At 36.3% G+C, this 22,801-nt stretch overlaps 1 protein-coding gene across 6 annotated transcripts in view; it reads right to left on the reverse strand.

Moving 5' to 3' along the window:
* Slc16a7 (solute carrier family 16 member 7) overlaps positions 1–22,801 on the reverse strand; it is a 143,905-nt gene that overhangs the window by 35,002 nt on the left and 86,102 nt on the right. For 5 of the 6 annotated variants that reach the window (XM_048360580.1, XM_048360599.1, XM_048360606.1 and 2 more), the window contains one exon: positions 20,359–20,605. In XM_048360580.1, the coding sequence (XP_048216537.1) occupies positions 20,359–20,575 (217 nt within the window). In that variant the 5' untranslated portion in view covers positions 20,576–20,605. The remainder of the gene's footprint in view (positions 1–20,358; positions 20,606–22,801) is intronic. The other variant, XM_048360620.1, reaches the window with a different exon arrangement.

Here is a 22,801-nt window from a genome sequence, read left to right on the forward strand (position 1 = left end):
GCTGTAATATGGGTCAGTTTGATTGCCCATTGTCCTCAATAAGGTAGTAAAAAATGAATTCCAAGCCAATGGTTGAAGCACCAGTAATGAGTAGCAAGAATATAGAAACAGAGGCTGTAGTTTTAGAATAAGAGTAGATACCTGGCAAATGCCAGACTTTGGCGATGGTAAATAAAAATACCAAGCAGGATACTTGTGAGAAATGTGTAGGCATATTCTATCTTTAAAGACAAACAGGAACAAATAAAATGAGAGGGGAGAATACTACTGAGAAAAGTGAGTAACTAAAGGAGAGATTTATAAGGGCTACAACATGTTTAACATTAATAAGAGCCATTTGACTGGCTCTACCCTTCAGCCTTTGAAAAGGATAGCTTGACAAAGTCAGTATTTATCATGTTTGAGAAATACTGTTTGAGAATTGATTTCATCCCCCTACTTGTTTTCAGAGTAAAAGTCTTCCTATTGTTGACTTTGCTGGCTTTACAAGGGTGATAATAATACAGCATGAATACTTTCTTTATTCCCTTGCCAGCAGCAAGCTGCCCGGCTCCAGGACTTCTGACAATGTCACCAGTTACTAATTAGAATTGGTTTAGTCATCTGCTGTTAATACTTAATCCTTCACGTTTGATAAGAATTCATAATTAAATAATTTAAATTCATGGTCACCTCTCTTATTGAGGGGAGCCTATCTCATGGCTGTTCAATAAAAAAATGTCAGTGCTGAGGGAAAATAGGCGAAGTATCTGTTCAGCAGTTGATATGAACATATATTTTATAAGTCCAGTATCTGCGATAACTAATCAAAAGGATGAACAACATACAGCTCTTTGAGAATACACTAAACAAAAGACCTATTGGACACAAGATGGAACAGTAAGCCACTAGAGAGGCCAAAAAGCTGATTCACTTCTTAGGTTGGCATAAAAAGACAGAAAAAGAGCCACGAAAAGTATCTGTGATTTTGCCTGCTCTGCTACAGAGGAAATACTAGCTCTGTGTTATATGGAGAAGCCGTACCAAGAGAATAAATTAAGATTGTGAGTTCTAACCAACATGGTATTAAAATAAAACAAAACATGACTAGGAAAACACCCTATTCAAAGTGACCTTTTACTCAGGATACCATACTACACTGCACCCTAGCCCAAGACATTAAGAAACACCAACATTCTAATAGTTACAAGAGGGAGGTTTTAGATAGTACATTATTTTAAGAGATACATTCCTAAGAAAAATAAAAAAGTCACTTATGGAAACTCTAATAAACTAGTCTAAAATGCATCATTCCCCACACTGCAATCAACCAAAGCACTGGCATTTAAATTAATGTTGGATAGTATTTAAATTGATGGCAATCTCCACTGGACAAAAGTCTTAATATGTTCCTTGCTCTGAAAAAGGCTTATGCTAGTTATCTGTTAAGAAAACAGTCTTCCCCAAACAGGTGGGATATTGCTGGACCAACTGATGCATAGATAAAATACAAAACCAGCAGAGTTGCAGTTTTTCATTTAGAAGCACTCCCCATGGTTATTTATAATAAGGCACAGAGAATGAATGATGTACGAGAACTGGTACAAAGAATTTGTAGACTTCTAACATAATCTCACATTATTGTAGACTTTTTCTTCTTTTTTTCTCTTGAAATAAGCATCTTTGCCCCCATATGACATCAATAAATAAAACTTACCACAAACAGAACTCTTAATCCCATGACTGATGTAAAAGCAGCTTCATAGTAAGGACTGTGATACATCAAAATTCAAAATAAATTAGTGGCCATTAGACCACAGGCTCCTCATCATTTTTAGTATAAATGATGCTTCTACATCAGGCATAACTGGAACTGCCTTTCCTCAGAGAAGTGATATTGATAATCTTTAGCCAGAAAACATTAAAACGATTTGACAAAATATACTGACCTTAGGAAAGATGTAACACATTCTCCTTGTGACACAAATATTATTGAGGTTCCTAATAGCAAAAGAAATTTTTTTCTGCCAATATAAAAAATGATGTCTTGGAGAAAGAAGTTATGTATATCTCAAATCAAAATGACTTTTAGAACTCCAGTAGTAGTAGTACACTATTTATACCTGCTACGCTCTTTGCTACTAAATCACAAAGGGAATATCCAAATTATATTCATGAGCTATAAAAGACGACTTTGACTTCAGTTTTGCATCTGTTTTAAATTCCTTTCATGATGAGTTTGGCAACATATTGGGCTTTAATGCTGGTGTCCTACAAAGAAAACTTCAAGTTGAATTTTAAGAAGCTAGAGGGTAGGCATCAATTTATGGGTGCGTATTTAAGGATTTAAAATATGTTTGTGTATGTGTATATTATAAACCTCTTTGGTCATTTTTTTGTGTATGTCAGTTCTTAGACACGAACTCAGGGCCTTGTGCTCTTGCTTGGCTTTTTGGCTCAAGGTTGGTGTTCTACCACTTGAGCCATATCTCTACTTCCAGTTTTTTCTCATTAGTTGGGGGGAATAGTCTCACAAACTTTTTCTTCTTGAGTTGGTTTCAAACTATGATCCTCAGAAGCCTTCTGAGTAGCTAGGATTGCAGGTATGAGCCACTGGTGCCCAGCTTTTTTTTACCATTTTTATTTTTTTAATGTAACAGCTACTTAATAGTATTGACATTAAAAGAAGAGATAATGACAATGATCTAAATAACCAAAGTCCCCATGTCCACATTATCGATGATAATGTGAAAGAAACTGTAGGTATATTTGTGGCTTTAACTGGAGGCTCCCACAACATCTTTTGATTTCTTCTATAGCTCAACAGTCAATTTGCAACTAAGATAAGTCAGAGCAAAATTTCAAAAACTTAATTGCGTCTTCCTTGTGTGAGCAACTTCAGGATTTTAAAAAAATACCACTGAGAATAAGTTGCCCATTGCTTTAATAGTTAAAAGTGATCTCTCGTTCAGCTTTTGTAGAAATTATCCTTTGTCTAACACAATATCTTTTGACAAGGAGTGAGTAATATGACTGGATAGAAGTTTATTAGTTCTTAACTCAAGGGTGAAGTCAGTGTAAAGAAAGTAGTAAGTGGGGTGACCAAACATCTAGGAAGGCAGGAGTCAATACAGAATGTCAGTTGAAATTGTATAAAATCTGTTAAAAGGAAGCAGCCAAGAAAAGATTAATTGGTAGAGGAAGAATGAAGCTGGAAACTCCCTGAGAATAGTAAAGACATAAAGATGAGCCATTAATAAGTGACAAAAAGGCCTTACATGGTGATCTTCCTGTGCACAGTGCCATAGCTTATTACTCTCAGAACTCCTGGAGACTTGGGAATCTTATGTTTTCTGACATAGATCTAAAAATATCTTTTTTTCCCCACGCAAATGCACAAGTCTTTATTGGAAGCTGGAACCTGGACACTCAACCATCACCAACGCAGCGGATCTGGATTGAGAGCCCTAAAAATATCCTTAATTTTAATAGTTGTTTATGAGAATTTTCTGCAAATGTGTAGAGCTGGTCTTCCTCTTTTATTCTCTAATGACCTTCATGTTTCTAGTTACCAGATTTGATCTGCCACAATAACCTGTGAGGTATGGATATCTGCATTTTAGTGATAGAAACACTACTCAGAATTCATTGTTTTATAGCAGATAAAATGATTTTGACGTCAGTTCAACAAGATGGCTGGAATCATATCACTTCTGAGTGGTGGAACTGAGACTGGACCTTACATATTTTCTTTCTTTTGAGCAAAATCCTTGTTATCAAGTGCTATAGTGGCGTGAATTATTTGTCTGCCCTTTAAAAGAGCACTCAGTCACTTTCAGAGACCTTTCCCCTTGTGTCATGGGCCACATGAACACTTGTGAAAGATCTAGGAGCTGATGATGAATTCTGGCTCAAAATGTTTATGGAACTTGCATAAGAGTCACACAGCTGGCCAATAAATAAAGACTAGAATTTGTTTTATTCACTTTAAATACAAAATTCTTTGGTATGCTGTGAATTCAATAATTTGAAAAAGTACAGAAAAAAAGTGAATGAGACATTATCTGGGTACCTTTCATGATTGCCAACACTTCAAATCCCTAGCCTGAGGGTGACCAGACAGCATCTCTCCTCACTAGAACTCTGGTTGATTGACAGTCTTGCAACATTTTTGAATTTCAGTTCTGCTACATGGAAAATGCTGACCATATCATTCTGCAAAATCACAAATAACTAAAAATGCAAATGTGTTAGTACTGGTTGAAGCATGTTATATACTTTGAAATGCTATGCCACTGTAGAAGAAAATATGCAGTGGGGGTGCCACCATGGCCTTACAGAAAATATTTGGAGCCAGAGAACTAGACCCAAGTGAGTGTGGACTCTCTTCTGACTGGCCTATCCCACTATGCTGCAACTTGATGTTCCTTCTGGTTACTCCCAGAAGTGATTGTGTTATACCCAGGATGCTTCACAAAATCCACCACCCAATACTCTGTTTGCACTCATCACCTTTTCTATGGGGGACTCTGGAGTTATTGGGTGTTGCTCGTTTGGTCTGGGGTTTTATTTTGCTCTGGGCATCATGGGTCTCTTTTGACTATCATGGGTAGTTCATAACAAAATTAGTTCATTTGAAGGCCCTTCTCAGTTACTTATCCCACATCTATATACTTCAGGGTTTGAAGATGGTGCAAGTTCTCCATTAGTTTCTCCATCTTTGCTCCTCCTCCTTCTTAAAATAATTCCCCCAAATCATTGTGCTTCTTTGATGCCTTTTATTTTTTTAAAACAGGAGTCTTGCACACAGAGGTTTAGGGACATAACCCAGGCCCTGAGTTCAATCTCCAGGAATACCCCCCTCAAAAAAAAATCCCCCACTAAGAAACATACACATGATACACTTGTCAGTGTACAAATTCAAAATTTGAATATGCTATCTTCCAAAAGAGCTTAAAATACCTGCATTTCAATTATACAAGTATATTTAAATGTATCAAATTTTATGCCTTTAATGAAAATATTCTGATGTCAATAATTGGTTAATAAAATATTGCATCATTAAATTAAATACAGTCACTCTGATACTTAAACTTAACTCCTGCTATGCAGGCTAGCAAACAAGTCAGATCCAAGCACCCAAACGGTCTCAGCAAGTCTGCACACAGGTCTGCCCCACAGCACAAAGTCTACCTACTTGGGAACTAACACACATCAGATTAGTAAATTCAGTTGTATGCCATTTTATCTGTAATTTCTATAAAAACCTAGACTCTAACCTGTTTTTTTACACACACACACACACACACACACACACACACACACACACTGAAAACTCCTCAAACTATGGCAACACGTTCAGTTTTCAGAGTCACACAATACGCTGCCTGGCTGCTGTGAAGGTGAAAAGTGACCCCAATTCCTCACATTACTTTTCATTCCATTGTCACCCAATCCTCCATGGAGGAGAGATGCATGCTAGAGCTCTATTCCATTCAGAACTTAAGAAAAGCTGCTGTCTGCTAATAATGCCTGCCAGGCTTTTCTGCTCTGGAGTTTTCTTGGAAAGTATATATGACTGCTTATGGGGTTGGGTGGAATCTACAATCTTAAAGTCCTGTAAGGGCTGGGATATAGTTCAGTGATGGAGTTCTTGTTTAGCATGTGCCAGGTTCTGGATTAGATCATAGCACCACAAATTCATGCAGAGTACACAGTATACGTAAGTATTTTTCATCTTCCCAGTAACACTTATTTGTGTACATGAACTATACGATATTCATTTTGTCTAAGCAGTACCTATTCACTACATATTCTGTATACAGTATATATTATATATTCACTGTGCATTCATTTTGTCATTGTGTCTTCTCTACAGAAGGGCAGAAAAGCAATAAGAATCAGGGGAAGAAGCTGATACTGTTTCAGAAGTTTGTAATACCAAGAAGCCAAGGATGATCAGAATGCATGAGTATTATATTTATACTCCGACCTTAGATGACCAAAGATATATTACAGAATGCTTTGATGCTCAACACCCCTCTCCCAGATGTCCACTCTTTATACTATAGGAAAGATTTAATTTTAAGTGCTTTCTTTGTTGTTTGTATACCAAAATATCAGCCCATTATAAACGTTTCAAATAATCTCTACTTCTTCAGGAAGTTTTTATTACTTTCCTTTCTACTAATGAATCTTTTAATCATTATGGCTGGCTTTTATTCCTACTTCTCTAACAACTGTTCATATCTCCTTTTTTTTGACAGTCCTCGGGCTTGAACTCAGGGCCTGAGCACTGTCCCTGGCTTCTTTTTGCTCAAGGCTAGCTAGCACTCTGCCAACATGAGGCACAGCGCCACTTCTGGCCTTTTCTATATATGTGGTGCTGAGGAATCAAACCTAGAGCTTCATGTATACGAGCCAAGTACTCTTGACACTAGGCCATATTCCCAGCCCCAACTGTTCATATCTCTATTGTTAACATTATCCCACACATTGACTATTTGGGACTTTTGTTTCTTCGTACATGGATAGAATTCCTTGCAATGCACCATAATTTTTTCATCATTTACATTAATATATAGCTTTATTTTGACAAATAGCAGGAAACTCAATATATGTTTGTAGTAGAACATCAGAGGAAATTTGAAGCAATTTGATTTCTAAATCCTGAGCAATCACACCATTATTGAGTCTTGCAACAAATCAAACCGTAGATTGTTAGTATCTTACTGAATCATTGAATCTATGGCCATACCACCTTGAAAGCGCCCGATTTAGTCTGAATCCTAGATATAATGGTAATAATGATCTGTTTGTTCATTCCTTAAAAAGTATTTATTAAATAACTACTATGTTCAAGGCTATAACTACTAGAAGAGATACAAAAGTGAAAAGAAATAACCCTAAATCTCTGCTTTCATGAAATCTGTAAAATTGAAACTTTACACTCCCAACTGTGCACTGCCTAAAGTTGTAACCTTTAATCAACTGAGTTTTTGTGTTTTTATTAATGATTTAAAATGAAATAAAGTAAAAATTAAATAACCTACACAAACCGACTTCATAGTAAGTGCTCAATTAGCTTCAGGTGTCTGGTTTTGAACTTTTATTGGGCAATCAGACACATGGGATGGTTTTATCATCAGAGATAGTTCTAGAGGAAAATATCATGCACATTAAAAATAAATGAGATAGTGCTGTGTTATGGAGGAATAAATAATACAAACACAAGGGACAGAACTGCATGGATAGAGTGTGGAGATTTTAGAGTAGCCCCAAACTACCTCTGTGGGTGTGTAAAATTTGAGTAAATATCTGAAAGAAGTTCTGGCAGAAAGCAAGTCAGCCCTCAATGTGAGGGAGAAAAGTTAGTCTAGGTAAAGGGAATAATTAGGCAAAGCTTTTCAAGTTAAACAGTGGCTGGTGTATTCTAGGAACAGCAAGTTCAGAGCACAGCTAGAAAAGAATGACCCAGACTGGGAGGATCTTGAACAAAGTAGAGAAGAAATAGTGTAGGAGAGATGTTGATGGTGTGGTGAGAAACCTCAGGTATGTTGAACACAGCTAGACTCAGATCGTGGGATTTTTACTAGCAGCTATTTCCAAAAAGAGGGATTCTACATAATAGACTACACTGGTACTTTGGACTAGGTAATATCAGCAGAAATGGTAAATAAATAAATAGAGATGAAATGTTGCACATATTTAGAAGGCCTAGGCCCACTCCAGTGGCGCTAAACTTCATGAAACCCTTGAGCCAGGCCAAACTCCATAAAATAAGGCTCTAAGATAAATTCCTCTAGCTCCAGATGCCAAGATTGCTCTGTGGACACAAGCTCCAGGCCTGTGTCTGCAGAACCAGGCAGTAACTCCATCCCAATGGATATAGGCTTTAGGTTCTGCGCTGAAGATCCAGTTGCCAGGCTTCCACACCACACCAAGCCACACAGGGATTCCCGCAGCAAATCTGCCCTCAGATGCCAGAATTGGTACTGGCTAATCAGTGAAGAGATGTCCCAGGAAAATGAAGGGTGAGAAATCTGGAATCAGTCCTATTGCTTTAAATGTATAGACCCCAACATTAGGCAACAAAGTGCAAGAAAATGCAAAGAGGCATAAATGCATCCAAATGAACATAATAACTCCCAGTAGCTGACCACACAGAATGAACCATACATGAACTGCTTGATAAAGAACTCATATTTATTATAAGAAAGTTCAGAGAAAAACGTTGCTTATCGAAATGACCTCCAAGAAATGGAAGCCAGAGGTTTAAAAAAAATTGTACTGTTTGTGGTTCTTTTTTCCCCTCTCCTTTTTCCTTTGGTTTATTCCCTTCTGTCACTGTTTATTATTTCTGTACCACTTGTCATATATATAGATAGATAGATAGATAGATAGATAGATACTTATATAAGTATATGTATATATATATATATATTTGATTTAAGGAGAGGAAAGGAACACAGAAATGGTGGGACAAAGGTTGAACCACTTCAGGAGTGAAACCCACTAGACACTATGTTGGAAATGAACTATACAACCTGGTGGAGGGCTGGGGGGAGACAGGAGGAGAAAAACTGGGAAAGAATAGGGGGTGACGCTGTTCAAAAAGAAATGTACTCATTACCTGAGTATGTAACTATAACCCTTCTGCACATCACCTTTAAAAATTAAGAAAAAATTCAGGGAAGTTCACGAAAATAAACAGCAACAACTCTGTGAAAACAGAAAAAACAACAAGTGACCTAAACTAGAAATTTAAGAGAATTTGTAGTTACTTTTTAAAAAAATCAAACACAGAAACTACTGGACCACCTGTGGAAGAAATATGTGAGACAAGAAAGGCCAAGAACTAAGAAGCCAAAGAATTAAGAGGTGATTAGATGATAATGATGATGATGATAATGATGATATGATGATGATGATAATGATAGTATTTTATGTGGTTTACTTAAAAATAAAATTTTAAAAAACAATGCAACGAGGCTGGAATCCATAATTTCCCTATATCATCAAGATGGTACTAAAGTTCACAAACAATATGTAGGCTGGGGATATGGCCTAGTGGCAAGAGAGCTTGCCTCGTATACATGAGGCCCTGGGTTCAATTCCCCAGCACCACATATACAGAAAGCGGCCAGAAGTGGCGCTGTGGCTCAAGTGGCAGAGTGCTAGCCTTGAGCAAAAGGAAGCCAGGGACAGTGCTCAGGCCCTGAGTCCAAGGCCCAGGACTGGCCAAAAAAAACAAAAACAAGTGCACAAACAATATGTAACATGTTTAAGGAGATGTCAAATACTTAAATAGGTTATTCCTAGTTCTATCTGGCATGAAACCTTGTAATTTTAGTAACAAAACAATTTCTCACTATCGAGGATAGTCCTTTTCCTTCCCAGAAAGTATATATTGCTAGCAAAACAAAAGATGAAGATCCATTTTAAAAAGAAGGCTAAAGTTGCAAGTGTGCTCTGGAAAAAATAAAATGACACAATGATATATTTTATTCAATTAGGAATATACAAGCAATGAATAATGTTAGAAAATTGCAAACAATAACAGTTTGATGGCCCTCTCCAAACTGTGCCTTTTGGCAAGAATGCCATGTAGATGGCATGCTGGCAACACCCTGAAGGGACTAGAAAACAAAAGGTACAGTAGTGAAAAAATTTTCTCACTAAAACAGAAAAGATGAGTTTTAAAATCAGATGAACCCGTCCTTCTAAACTGCGTGCAAGATTCCTTTGGACAAACAATATGCTATTTTATTTAGTAAATTCACAATATAACAATCGCCATTACAAGTGGATTTATACAGAATGTGTATTAAGTATCTTTCCCATTATATCGGGATCTATCACTAATGAATATTCTAAATATTATTTGATTCTGCTATAAAATTTGGCTTAATTCATTTTAGCAGCATCATAAATTCTATGGAATATTATTACCTAATGTTATAAAAGTGGTCTTTTTAAGGCTCTTCCTGAACTTACTTTTCTATATCCTTTCTTGTTGAAATTTTAATCTTGCCTAATTTAGTTAGCATATGTATTCATGTAATTCATACCTTTCACAATTTCATATTATTTTTATTATATTTCTTCTTAGATTTGATATCATCTTTCTATAAAGGCAGATCTGATTTGTTTGTCTTCCTAGAAAAGCTATTCTGTACTTCCAACAAACTCACAAATGCATGTTTCTCATTTAGGTTCTCTGTTTTGAATTCTCTCTGGCTGCATAATGCTATGCAGCCTAGTGTTCATTTTGTGCCCATGTTGTATTAGCATCTGTTCAAGAACAAGGCTTAGCCATTCTCAGCAAAAGGTGAAAAACATAACAGCTTCTAAATACAAAGGATACCCATACCACACAATTTTCATCAGTCCACTACATTGAAAAAGATGCCAAACCATACAGAGTAAAAGGGACCCTGAAAATTAAACATAAAACATAGGCAAAGTATTAAATTTTAAACAGTGCTTTAAAAATGATATAAAAAGGTAATCAAAGCAATTTGAAAGATGGGTCAATTTTCCCCTCATTTCTATAATTATTTTTAAGGTTGAGCATCTGATCCATCCTTCATTCTTTCCTTCCTTCTTTCCTTCCTTCCTTCCTTCCTTCTTTTTATCCTTCCTTCCTTCCTTCCTTCCTTTCTTCCTTCCTTCCTTTCTTCCTTCCTTCCTTCCTTTCTTCCTTCCTTCCTTTCTTCCTTTCTTCCTTCCTTCCCCTTCCTTCCTCCCCTTCCTCCCTCCCTCTCCCCCTCCCTCCCTTCCTTAGTTCCTTCTTGCTTTCTTCCTTTCTCATACCCATTTCCCCAAGTTTTCACCTTACAGATGCTGTCTACATCTTTGGGTAGTTTTGAATTGTCAAAGTAGATTAAATAAATTAAATGATGAAATATTATATGCACATAACCATCTTTAGGATATAAGATATCATTGTTCTGAATGGTTCTTCTTCGGTGGATTTTAGCAGGAAAGATGAAACCCAATTAATGGACTGCAGAAATAGACATTAGCGGAAACAAATGCGGACATCTTGTGTATAAGGAGCTGGACAGAGGTGTGTTGAGGATTTTTCCAGCCAGTAAGTAATAACATTGGAATCCAAGCATGGTAAACTCTTTATTATTAAACCCTCCTCATGCCATGGTGCCACTTCTCAAAATAAATAAATAAATAAATACATAATTTTTAAAGAAATATCAAAATGGAATTTCTTATATGTATGCTGGAACTGGGGCTTGAGCTCAGGGCCTCAAATTCTTTTTTTTTTCCAAATTTTTATTATCATACTGATGTACAGAGAGGTTACAGTTTCATACGTTAGGCATTGGATACATTTCTTGTACTGTTTGTTACCTTGTCCCTCATACCCCCTTCCCCCTTACCCTTTCCCCCCCTGAGGTGTTCCGTTCACTTACACCAAACAGTTTTGCAAGTATTGCTTTTGTAGTTGTTTCTCTTTTTTTACCCTGTGTATCTCAATTTTGGTATTCCCTTTCAATTTCCTATTTCCAATACCAGTATACACGGTTTCCAATATACTCAGATAAGATTACAGAAATAGTGTAAGTACAACCACAGGAAGGTGATACAAGAACATCATCAATAATAGAAGCTACAGATACACATGGGACGTTGAAAGTAGTTACAACTGTGATATAACAATTGTCTCCATAACATGGAGTTCATTTCACTTAGCATCATCTTAGGTGTTCATAAGGGTATAGCTATTGGGCCTTGTGATGCTCTGCTATGGCTTGCCTAAACCTGTACTAATTATTCCCAATAAGGGAGACCATAGAGTCCATGTTTCTTTGGGTCTTGCTCATTTCACTTAGTATAAGTTTTTCCAAGTCCTTCCATTTCCTTACAAATGGGACAATGTCATTCTTTCTGATAGAGGAATAAATTCCATTGTGTATGTGTATGTGTACCACATTTTCCTGATCCATTCGTCTACTGAGGGGCATCTGGGTTGGTTCCAGATTCTCACTATGACAAATTGCGCTGTGATGAACATTGTTGTGCTGGTGGTATTACTGTGCTTTTGTTTGTGGTCTTTTGGATAGATACCCAAAAGTGGGGCTGCTGGGTCATAGGGGAGTTCTATATTTAGCCTTCTGAGGAATCCCCATACTGCTTGCCAGAGTGGCTGAACCAGATTACATTCCCACCAACAATGAAGTAGGGTTCCCTTTTGGCCACATCCCCTCCAACAATTGTTATTGTTAGTTTTCTTGATATATGACATTCTTACTGGGATGAGATGGAATCTCAATGTTGTTTTGATTTGCATTTCTTTTATGAGGACCTCAAATTCTTGATTGTTTTTTTTCACTCATACCTGGCACTTTACCATTTGAGCCACACTTCTGACTTTTTGCTGGTTAATTGTGGATAAGAGTCTCTCAGACATTTCTAACTGCAGTTCTCAGATCTTGGCTTCCTAAATAGCTAGATTTAAAGGTGTGAGCCACCAGCAAACACTAAGTTTTTTTTTTAAGCTAGTAATTTCCAGAAGGTTTGATTCTATTTTGAAATACTCTGTAAGATACTCTGTAAGATGTGTTTTCTTAAGCACAACTACTGACTTTGTCCCTGAGGATATACTGCCAAATATAAAGCATAGAAATTTAAAAATATAATACAAAAACATAAACATAAATAACATGTAAAAATATAAATAATAATTTCATTTCTTTATAATTAGATTTAAAGTACACTTCTCTTAGTTGTTCAATATAAATTGTTGTCCCATTCAGTGAATTTAGCAATAAAATTAAAATGAAAAAAATTTAAAAATTATAGAAATGTATACTTAAAAGAGAAGTGAATACAAAATGTTCCTCAATTCTATCCCTATGGAGATTTCAGAAACTTTATCATGCACAAGAGAAAACCTAATTTATTAGAGAAAGTAGTGTCACAAAAAAAGTGTGCTAAAGTAACTCTCCATAGATATTTTACCTGTATTTTGTTAAATATTCCTGATGCCCATGAGGTATTTGGATGGTTAATGATAACCTCTGAATAGTCAAGGACTTTCCAAATGAAGTTATTAAAATTCAGCTATTTGCATATTTCAAAGAGAGAGGGGAAAGCGGAGGTTGTTCTAAACTAAAAAATGCAAGAGGAGGCTTCAAAAATTTTCTAGCCCCTAAGAAAATGAATGGATCAAGAAATGGTGGTATATATACACAATGCTTGTATCAGAAAGAATGACATTGCCCCTTTGTAAGGAAATGGAAAGAGTTGGAAAAAAATCATACTAAGTGAAGTGAGCCAGACCCAAAGAAATGTAGACTTTATGATTTCCCTCATTGGTAATAATTAGCATGTATCTAGGATAGTCCTAGCAGAGGATCATAAATAGCTCAATGATTGTGTACACATGATCATATAAGATGAAGCTAAGCAAAATGAAATCCAAGTTATAGAAACAAGCGGTTTATTATTGTTGTTATTTCTAATGCACTATGTAAAATTATTTCTTTATTCTTTTCTTGGGGCTGGGGATATGGCCTAGTGGCTAGAGTGCTTGCCTCGTATTCTTTTCTTTATCTTCCCTATGGTTTAGACCCTGTTGTCACTGTATTTGATTTTTGGTACCCTGGTATTATATATTTATATATGTTTATATGCATCATGGAAGGGAAAGGGAACATCAAAATAGTGACACAAAGGGTAAAAGTTGAACCAATGAAATACTAACAAGACAATATGTAGTAAACAAACTGTACAATTGGGGGAGTGGAACTGAGGAGGAGGGAGAGTGGGAGAAAAATGAGGGAGGAGGTAACAAGATTGACAAGAAAAAAATGTACCCACTACCTTATGTATGTAACTGTAACCCCTCTGTACATCATGACAATATATTTTTTTTAAGTTTCTAGATCCTACTTCACTCTATAAAAGACTTATTTCAAATGCTGGTTCTGTAATCCCCTTCTTGTCCCCAGTCAAAGAAGCAGATATCTGCTGTTTATCTTACACAAATTTTTCCATGTTCATTGCCAAAATACCTAGCATTTCCTATATTCACCATAATTGTTACAGCTTATACCCAGCTTGAATAAAATCTTAAGTGCTTTGAACTTACACTATGTTTTTCTTTCCCTCCTAATTGAGGAGAGTAAAAAGATACCTTAAGCTCTTTATTAATGATTTCTGGTTTTCTATATTTATATATGTGATCAACATGAACATTGGATCACTTCGAACACACAGGAAAAAGTAAGAGACACTAAATCACCTCATATACACAGAGCTCCAACTAGGTCCCTTTCTAAGTCCCTTAATTGATTATCTAGATTTCCATTCTTGTCTTATTTCCAGATGTTTTTGACTCTCATATAAAGAGGAGAAACGTAATGGTTTTATTCCTTCTCTGTTTTCCAGGAATGCACACTCCTTTCCCAGAATGCTGGGAACATACACAGCTGGCTCCCATTGAAGCTTCCAATTCGTTCATTGATTCCTGGAAGAGGTGAGAGGTGAGGCTGAAGTAGAATTATGGGCACCGCAGAAATTCTATAGCCCTCAGTATGCACTCCACAAACTAATCAGAGTAATTCAAGAGGTCGACCCTCAGTTTTCAAAAATCCATCCAAGGTCCACAAAAGCTTTCCAAAGCCTCATTCATAATGCTCCGCTAGTGACTGGAAAGTGCCTAACTGTAACTAGTACTATTTTAATAACTTAGGAAGCTGTACATCTTTTAGAACTTCAAATCCAGAACAATGCCACAATAGTGCCTACCATGCTGTACCATAGTTCCTTGGGGGGGGGGAAAAGTTACTGAGAGATCAGAGGCGATTTTCCTCTCCAGAATGGTGGATTCTTTCCAATCAACACAGATTCCAAGGGGGGTTGGGGGTGGGGAGAGAAAGAAAATCACAAGAGGAACTCATACAGACTGGCAGCCCCAAATTGTATTCGGTCCTTGTGCAGCTAATCATACCTGGATCATCCTTCAACAGAACAAAGACTGCACTAAAAGAAAATCCTCTCTTCTCTCTGTTGATAGTACAAATCCCCTTATCTGTCTAAACATTCTGGACAGTTTACAGTGAGGCAGGTTTTCTGCCCCTCCTTAGCTCTGTTTATGAATAGGGTGATCACATGGCTTGACCTAGTTGTTAAAATTTGCTGGAACTCCAAGAGACCATATGGGTGGCCAGATGGGTTGCTGAAACTTGGTGTCACTATTCAAACAAAGTATGATGAAGGTATAAACATAATTTACATTATTTTCTGCCCCTTCTGCAAACCTTTTATGTGTTTCATTTTTTAACTCAGACATCAATAAGAGAGATAATACCTTGCTACCAAGACAGAGATGCTAACTAATTACTACCAGAGATTCGAGCCCTGAAATCACAGGCCAGGCACTCAGCGACCCCACCATAGTGATTTATAGTTTGAGTACTAAGCTCTAATAAGAGTATCAGATCTCAGGTGCTCTTGAGGCTAATGCAATTAGCATTATGCTGAACAGAATATTCAGTACTTGGTGGAGATTCATCACAGTTCTCTGTTAAACTAGGTGCTTTATAATGCCATATTCTTCAAATTTATTTTATAATGATCAACCTACAAAGCCTCTGTAAATAGAGAATTTCCAAATACCAGATAAAATTTAAATATTTTAATCAAATATTGATTTTTTCTACATTAAAGAACCCTTGTGTTATACATAAATTGAGGGAGTTTTCAGAGATGCTTGTTAAAATGCAAATTTCTAGACTCCTTCAGTACCAATTCTGATAAGAGGTGGTAGGAGATAAAGACTAGGACTATATATTTTTAACAGGACTTAATATTCAGGCACAGAAAATCTGCTGAGTGTTCTTTTAAAAAACACTTAAATGTCAGTAATAAGATGAATAACTGAAGCTTATATATTGTTTTGGACAGTATTACTTGCACTGTCTTGAAGAAAACTGTCTTAAGAATAAGAGGATAGCTTTGAATGAGCCAATTATTTTTTAAATTAAGATCTGACTATGAAGATAGACACTAATACATGAGTATTATTTCCAGTAAGCCATATAAATGTGTGAGATCTACATGTAAACAATAATATAATAGTCAAGAAAAAGCCAAGTGTTGTTTTTTATTTTGTGTTTGTTTTTTTAAGGGAAAAAATATCAAAGCATGGTAGAATTTCTGCAATTCTTGATTTTACCCGATGGCCCAAGGCAATATGCAAAAGTTTCATCCCTGATAACTGAGGACTTTGGGAAATGTTACAAAGACTTTACTGGATTTCACTTGGATATTAATATTGTCAGTTATTACCAACTAAGTATTGTCATATATCTGGGATTGCTATCTTTTTCTCTCCTCAGACAGTCCTGGAGCTTAACCTTGAGGCCTCCTTTACCATTTGAAACAGGTTTCCAACTCTTTATGCTTTCACTATATTTAAATAGGATCTTGTGATTTTTCTTCCCTCTGAGACAGGCTTGACTATGATCCTCCTACCTTCGCCAAAACTAGAGCTATGAAGTACCCTGTCCACCCTATCCTTTTGTATAGGGTCTTTCTAACTTTTGGCCCAGACTGGCTATGAGTAGTGTTCCTCTTAAAGCCATCTCCCAAGTAGTAGCATTGCTTTTTTTTTTTTTTTTGGAACAACCAGATGTAAAATATCTATTTGTCTAAAAATAGATGCATGTTATTTATTCATCTATTGCCCTAAATATTGTTTTCCAATATGTGTATCTATCAAACTGCCATTTTATTTATGAATTTCAAGAGTTTTTCCTTTTCTTTTCTTTTTTTTTTTTTGGATTTAGCATTTGAGGTTTTATTGAATTTTCCACAAAGAACAATAAAACCTTGGAAGTGACAAGACCACAGTAAAAGACTGTAGGTCTGCAGAGTTGAAAATTGTGCAGAAACTATTGGTACTTAGTAGAGGCTGTTGGTGGGGATTGCTGGGTGGGTTTCTCTGGGGCCATCTCCAGGCTAGTGAGGATCCTGAATCATCTCCTGTGAGGAATGTTTTGCCCTTCTCACATGGAGAACATCTTTCTCATAAACTAATATCCTAGTATAGGAATATGGGGTAAGGCAGAGAGAGTTTCTTGAGTCTACTTCTCCATGACCTTCTGCTCAAAGAATCCTTCTTATCAAAGTGATTCATTTTGAAGTAGCATGTTCAATACCATGACTCCTTTAATTTTCCTGCACATTTCTGTGTCATCAAAGGTTCACAGGCACATAGTGTACAATTCTAGTGGGAACTTTCTTAGCTGATTGGTTCTGTGAAACCCTCAGCCTTTCCTGAGGTCTTTCTTAGTGGGAAACAGCACAGAGAATTACATTAAGTACAAGGATAAATAGAAAATCAACTTTGATAAAGAAGGGGCTGCCTAAAAGTTGAGCCCAGACATTTCTATGGGAAATCCTCTCCCACCTGGTAATAGGACCTCACACAAGTTACTTTGCTTCTGGAGCCTTAGTTTTCCCTCTGGTAAAATGGAATAAAGTAATAGTAATTGGAAGGGCTTGCATTCATAAGCACATGCACAAGGCTTAATTTTTAATGTTTCATTGGTTTGTATTTCAAGAGTTTTCTTTTGCGCTTTTATGCATATATATATATATATAGAGAGAGAGAGAGAGAGAGAGAAAAGAATTTATTTTTAAAGAAAGTATGAATTAAATGAAAATGTGTACTTGGTGAATCTGTTGATATTTGCAAAAATAAAAATGATATTAAATTAAAGTTACTACATTCTTTATGCCAGTGCTCCTATTAAATATCCTGCCAGAAGGAAGAAAGTTTTTACAGTCATATAGATATTACATTCCCTATTAAAATTGTCCAAAAGGGATCCTTAGATAGCATGTGAGAGGCAGAAATTGTCATTGACATGTACAAATAGCATTTGACACTGAAATAAATAGGTGTTCAACTTAAGCAATCCTGTGCTATGCTGGTTTCATGTAAACTCGAAGATACACAAAAGTGGAAATGCACACAACAGCTAACATTAACACACAACCACACAGAGAACATAGGGTCCATTCTGGATTGAATATTTGCATCATTCTGTGACTAAACCAAAAACCTTGGTGGGAGCAGGAAAGAAGAACATTACAAGGAAAGAATATAGTATCAGGTATGCAGGCCTGGCTTATTTCTGCTTCTGAAACTCTCCTTACGTAAAGATGATGACAGAAGGGCAGACAGTATGGCGACTAGTAAACATCCACCATCAATCTCTGGTTGACTTAGGAAAGCTACCTTGGTTTCTTTATTTTTCAGCTTCAGGGAAAAGGGCTTAGAGCAATTATGAACAGGTTGTTAAGAGGATTGCGTCATTTCACACATTGAAAGTACTGATAGGGGAAGCCTGGACTGAGCAAATACCATAAATGCTAGGTATCATCACAAACACTGGATCTTCTGCAATAAGAGCCATGCTTGTATTGCTCACGAATCAAAAAGGATTTTAAATTTAATTCTTCTTTGTGAATATGTTAAGTAAGTATAGTATAAGATTTATTTTACCCCATCCTTTCCTTTAAATACACATGGTATGCAAACAGTAGATCTTCCTTATATAAATATAAATATATGTTATATGTTATATAAATATATGTTATATTATATATGATATAATATATGTTATATACGTAAATATATACACTAAGAGCAAAGTTGTATATCTTTTTTTTTTTGGCCAGTCCTGGGGCTTGAATACAGGGCCTGAGCACTGTCCCTGGCTTCTTTTTGCTCAAGGCTAGCACTCTGCCACTTGAGCCACAGCGCCACTTCTGGCCATTTTCTGTATATGTGGTGCTGGGGAATCGAACCCAGGGCCTCATGTATATGAGGCAGGCACTCCCATCCCCAGCCCCTATGTATCTTTTAAAAAATCATCTAAATCAGCTTTATTAGACTATACTTCACTTATTGCATAGAAACTAAGCTTGCCTCTATATTCTTGTTTTGTTTTTGTTTTCCCAGTCCTGGGGCCTTGGTCTCAGGGTCTGAGCACTGTCCCTGGCTTCTTTTTGCTCAAGGCTAGCACTCTGCCACTTGAGCCATAGTGCCACTTCTGGCCGTTTTCTATATATGTGGTGCTGGGGAATTGAACCCAAGGCTTCATGTATACAAGGCAAGCACTCTTGCCACTAGGCCATATTCCCCAGCCCTGCCTCTATATTCTTAATGTACTTTTACTTTTCTTCAAAATATGAACTTATTCTCTTGAAATCGAGTTTTCTTTTATTAAATCACTTGTGTATATCTTGTAAATTATGACAAAATTTTTGTTAGACTGAGTGTAGTCATTGAAAGGTACACTTGGTACACACTGAAGGAAAAAAGGAATGGATCTTAATCATGTTTATGACATCATTAAATTCTTTTCTTTTTTGTTTTCCTTCAATACTCACATGTGAATTTGGCTCTTGTACTTGTTAGACAGGTACTCCATCCCTCAGCTATGATGGCAGGCCGATTCATCTTCAGTTATTTTTCAGATAAGGTTTTACACTTCTCACACTTGGCCAGGAATTATGGTCTTTCTATGACTTCTGAATAAATAGGATTATAGATGTGTGCCACCTCGCTTGTCACTTAATTCTTATCTTCTTTGTCTACAACTGTCCTCTGAAGTTGCATACTTAGTTGAAAAGTAAAACTTTAAAAATACATATACTTGGGCTGGGAATGTGGCTTAGTAGTAGAGTGCTGGCCTGGCATGCATGAAGCCTGCATTCAAATCCTCAGCACTACATAAACAGAAAAAGTCAGAAGTGGCGCTGTGGCTCAAGTGGTAGAGCACTAGCCTTGAGCAAAAAGAAGCCAGGAACAGTGCCCAGGCCCTGTTTCAGTGCTTGGATTGGCAAAAAAATACATATATTTTAAATAATGACCTTTTCTTCAAAAGATGTCATTATCTAACGAGTTTTATGGCAGTAAGGAATTTTTTCTCACACACACACATTTGAATGTATATGCGGACACTTCATTATTCTCAGGAGAAAGTGAAGTTCATTCTGGGCCTATAAATTTTCAGTGAGGTAGGATACACTATAGTATAACCAAGGTAACCATAAGAATCCCATAATGTAGCAAATTTGGTTTTGTACAAGCAAGTCCTCACTTAAAAATGATATGCAAAATCAAAATGGGATCAATAGCTTAAAATGACAGGCGACCAAGTCATTAAGCATTTGAATTCTAACAACCCCTTCGATTGCTTTTTTTTAACTGACTGTATAATACGAACACAGAATTGTAGCATTTCAGAACAGTGCATGCAAAACCCGTGGAACGAGTATGTTGTCCCACCAGAAGTGAGACATCTCACTGGAGAATTTTATTTTTCTGGAGCCCCTTACCTCCCGCGTACATAACGGCCAGCATGATGGACGAGATCCACGCAATCTCGCTGTAGGATGCGTGGAAGATTCCCTGAATGTCTTTGAAGAAAACCGTGACTGCTTTGGGGAAGGCATATGAAAATCCAATGCAGATAAAAGATGCTCCAACCACAACCCAGCCCCAGCCTCCGTCCGGAGGGCTGTGGAGGGGCGGGGAGGTAGGCGGTGGTGGCATTTCTGCTGTTGTGTTGGCGACTCAAGTTACCTACACAAAATAAAAGAAAAAAAAAAAGGTTGAACCTTATTTCTTCTGCAGAAAAGTCTACACAAATGACGCAAAAGAAATAACTGGCCATTATTATGAATTAAAAATGGAAAGTATTTAATTTGTTTTAGAAGGAAACAATAAGGAAAAATTAAGATTTTTTAGATCTAAGTTGAAGTGCGAACCTCATAATTAGAGCTAGATCATATTTATCTCCAGGTATAAGAAAAAAAGAATTGTCATCATACATATATATCATATGTATATATAAAACATATATAAATACATATGCACATATGTGTACATATATGCATATATACACATATGCATACTTTCTTAACCTAAACATGTTGATTCTAAGACTTTTATACACAAAGATTAAAAAACAGGTATTACATCTGATAAATTACAAAGAAATCAGTAGGAATATTTTAGAATTTTTCCACTTTTAATAACTGAGAATGCTTAAAGTCATTCTGCCTGGATCTGTTTTACTGAATCTCTAGCATTAGAAATTACATTGTTTACATGAACAACAATCATCACAATACACTTTGAAAATGGGTGCAACCTATCATTGTATGAATGACAGATTTTATGTAGTTTTTATATCAATGTAATTCTCTTAATGTCAGTGATGTTTGCTGGATGGGGGTGGTGGTAGAGGAAGGGGAACATAATTGGAGAAAGAAACTTTCCATTTGGGTGTTCCTTAAGAACACCGAACTGCTGGTTTTAAGGAAGGGAATAAATCCTCTCTTATGGAAGAAGGCAATGACATACACCAATATATTTGAAATCACATGTATTAAATTTAAAACAGCTTGGTTCTTTAAAATCATTTTTGCTATTGGTAAAGGAATACTGCTTGTTTACCTCCTCTTTTTTATTTTTTTATTAAACTTTTTTCTTCATTGTCAAAGTGTGGTATAGAAGGGCTACAGATTCATATGTAAGACAGTGAGAACATTTCTTGTTCAACTTGTTACCTCCTCCTTCATTTTCCCCCGACCTCCCTCCTCCCCCTTTCCCTCTCCCCCCAAGAGTTGTGCAGTTGGTTTATACCAAATGGTTTCATAAGTATTGCTTTGGGAATGGTTTGTCTTTTTGTCCTTTGTCCCTCAATTTTGATATTTCCTTTCCTTTCTCCAGTTCTAGTACCCGTATAAACAGCATTTAGGGTACTCAGATGAGTGGTAGCAGGGGTACAATCACAGGAAGGTAATACAAGAGAAACAAAAGTAAACAAAACAATCAAACAGACAAGAAAAAAAAACCCCAAAAGGTACGGTTTCACATGGCATGTTAAAAAAACAAACATTTTATTGTTATTATAAAGGGTATGCACCGAGGGGCTATAGTTACACACATGAGGTAATAAATACATTTCTCTTTAAACAGTGTCACCTCTTTCCTCCTTTTCTTGCACTTTCCCCTCCCAACCCCTGTCCCCCAAAAGTTGCATAGTTCATTTTCAACTTAGTGTCTAGCCAGTACCACTGCTCACCCTTTGTCCCATCATTTTTGTGTTCCCCTTTACACTCCCCCAAACAGATGCTATTTACTTCTTGTTTATTTTTGTGCTTTGTCACTGGTTTTGAGTTTTGTCTTGTGCGTAAGTTCATCTGTGTTGCTCAGTTCGTGACAACATGTAGTTACCAGTTTTTGTCCATATCTCCCTTATTTCACTCTTGTATTTGTAGATATCTTTCTAATGAAATGTAGAGGAAAATATAGAACTGCATTTCTTTTGGTAAGACAATGTTTGTAAGAAGCTAAAGAAATCTAATTTTATTACATCTTCAGAAAACCTAGCATCAATTGGGGTCTATTTATTAATTTATTAATGATCTGAAAATTGGAACTCCCATTTTACAAACAGAAAAACAACCATGCAAGTACACAATGAAGAATTGTTCATGCTAACAAAAGTCACATAAATTCGAATTTTATCACTTATCTAAATAGGCTCCACCTTAAAATATAAGTACTTTTATATCAAAGTGATATTTAAGTACATACATACATGTTACACACATGTATATAATATGCATCCACATATGTACATAACATCTGGAAGTTTGTAGATACATACACTGTACTACCACATTCTGTCCTCTAAAATTCTGGCTTTATATAGAATTATATATGTAAAATTGATTTTATTTTACAATGGCTTTGCTTTGTGCCATGAAG

Source organism: Perognathus longimembris, chromosome 1, assembly GCF_023159225.1.
Source record: "Perognathus longimembris pacificus isolate PPM17 chromosome 1, ASM2315922v1, whole genome shotgun sequence".
Taxonomy (NCBI): Eukaryota; Metazoa; Chordata; class Mammalia; order Rodentia; family Heteromyidae; genus Perognathus; species Perognathus longimembris.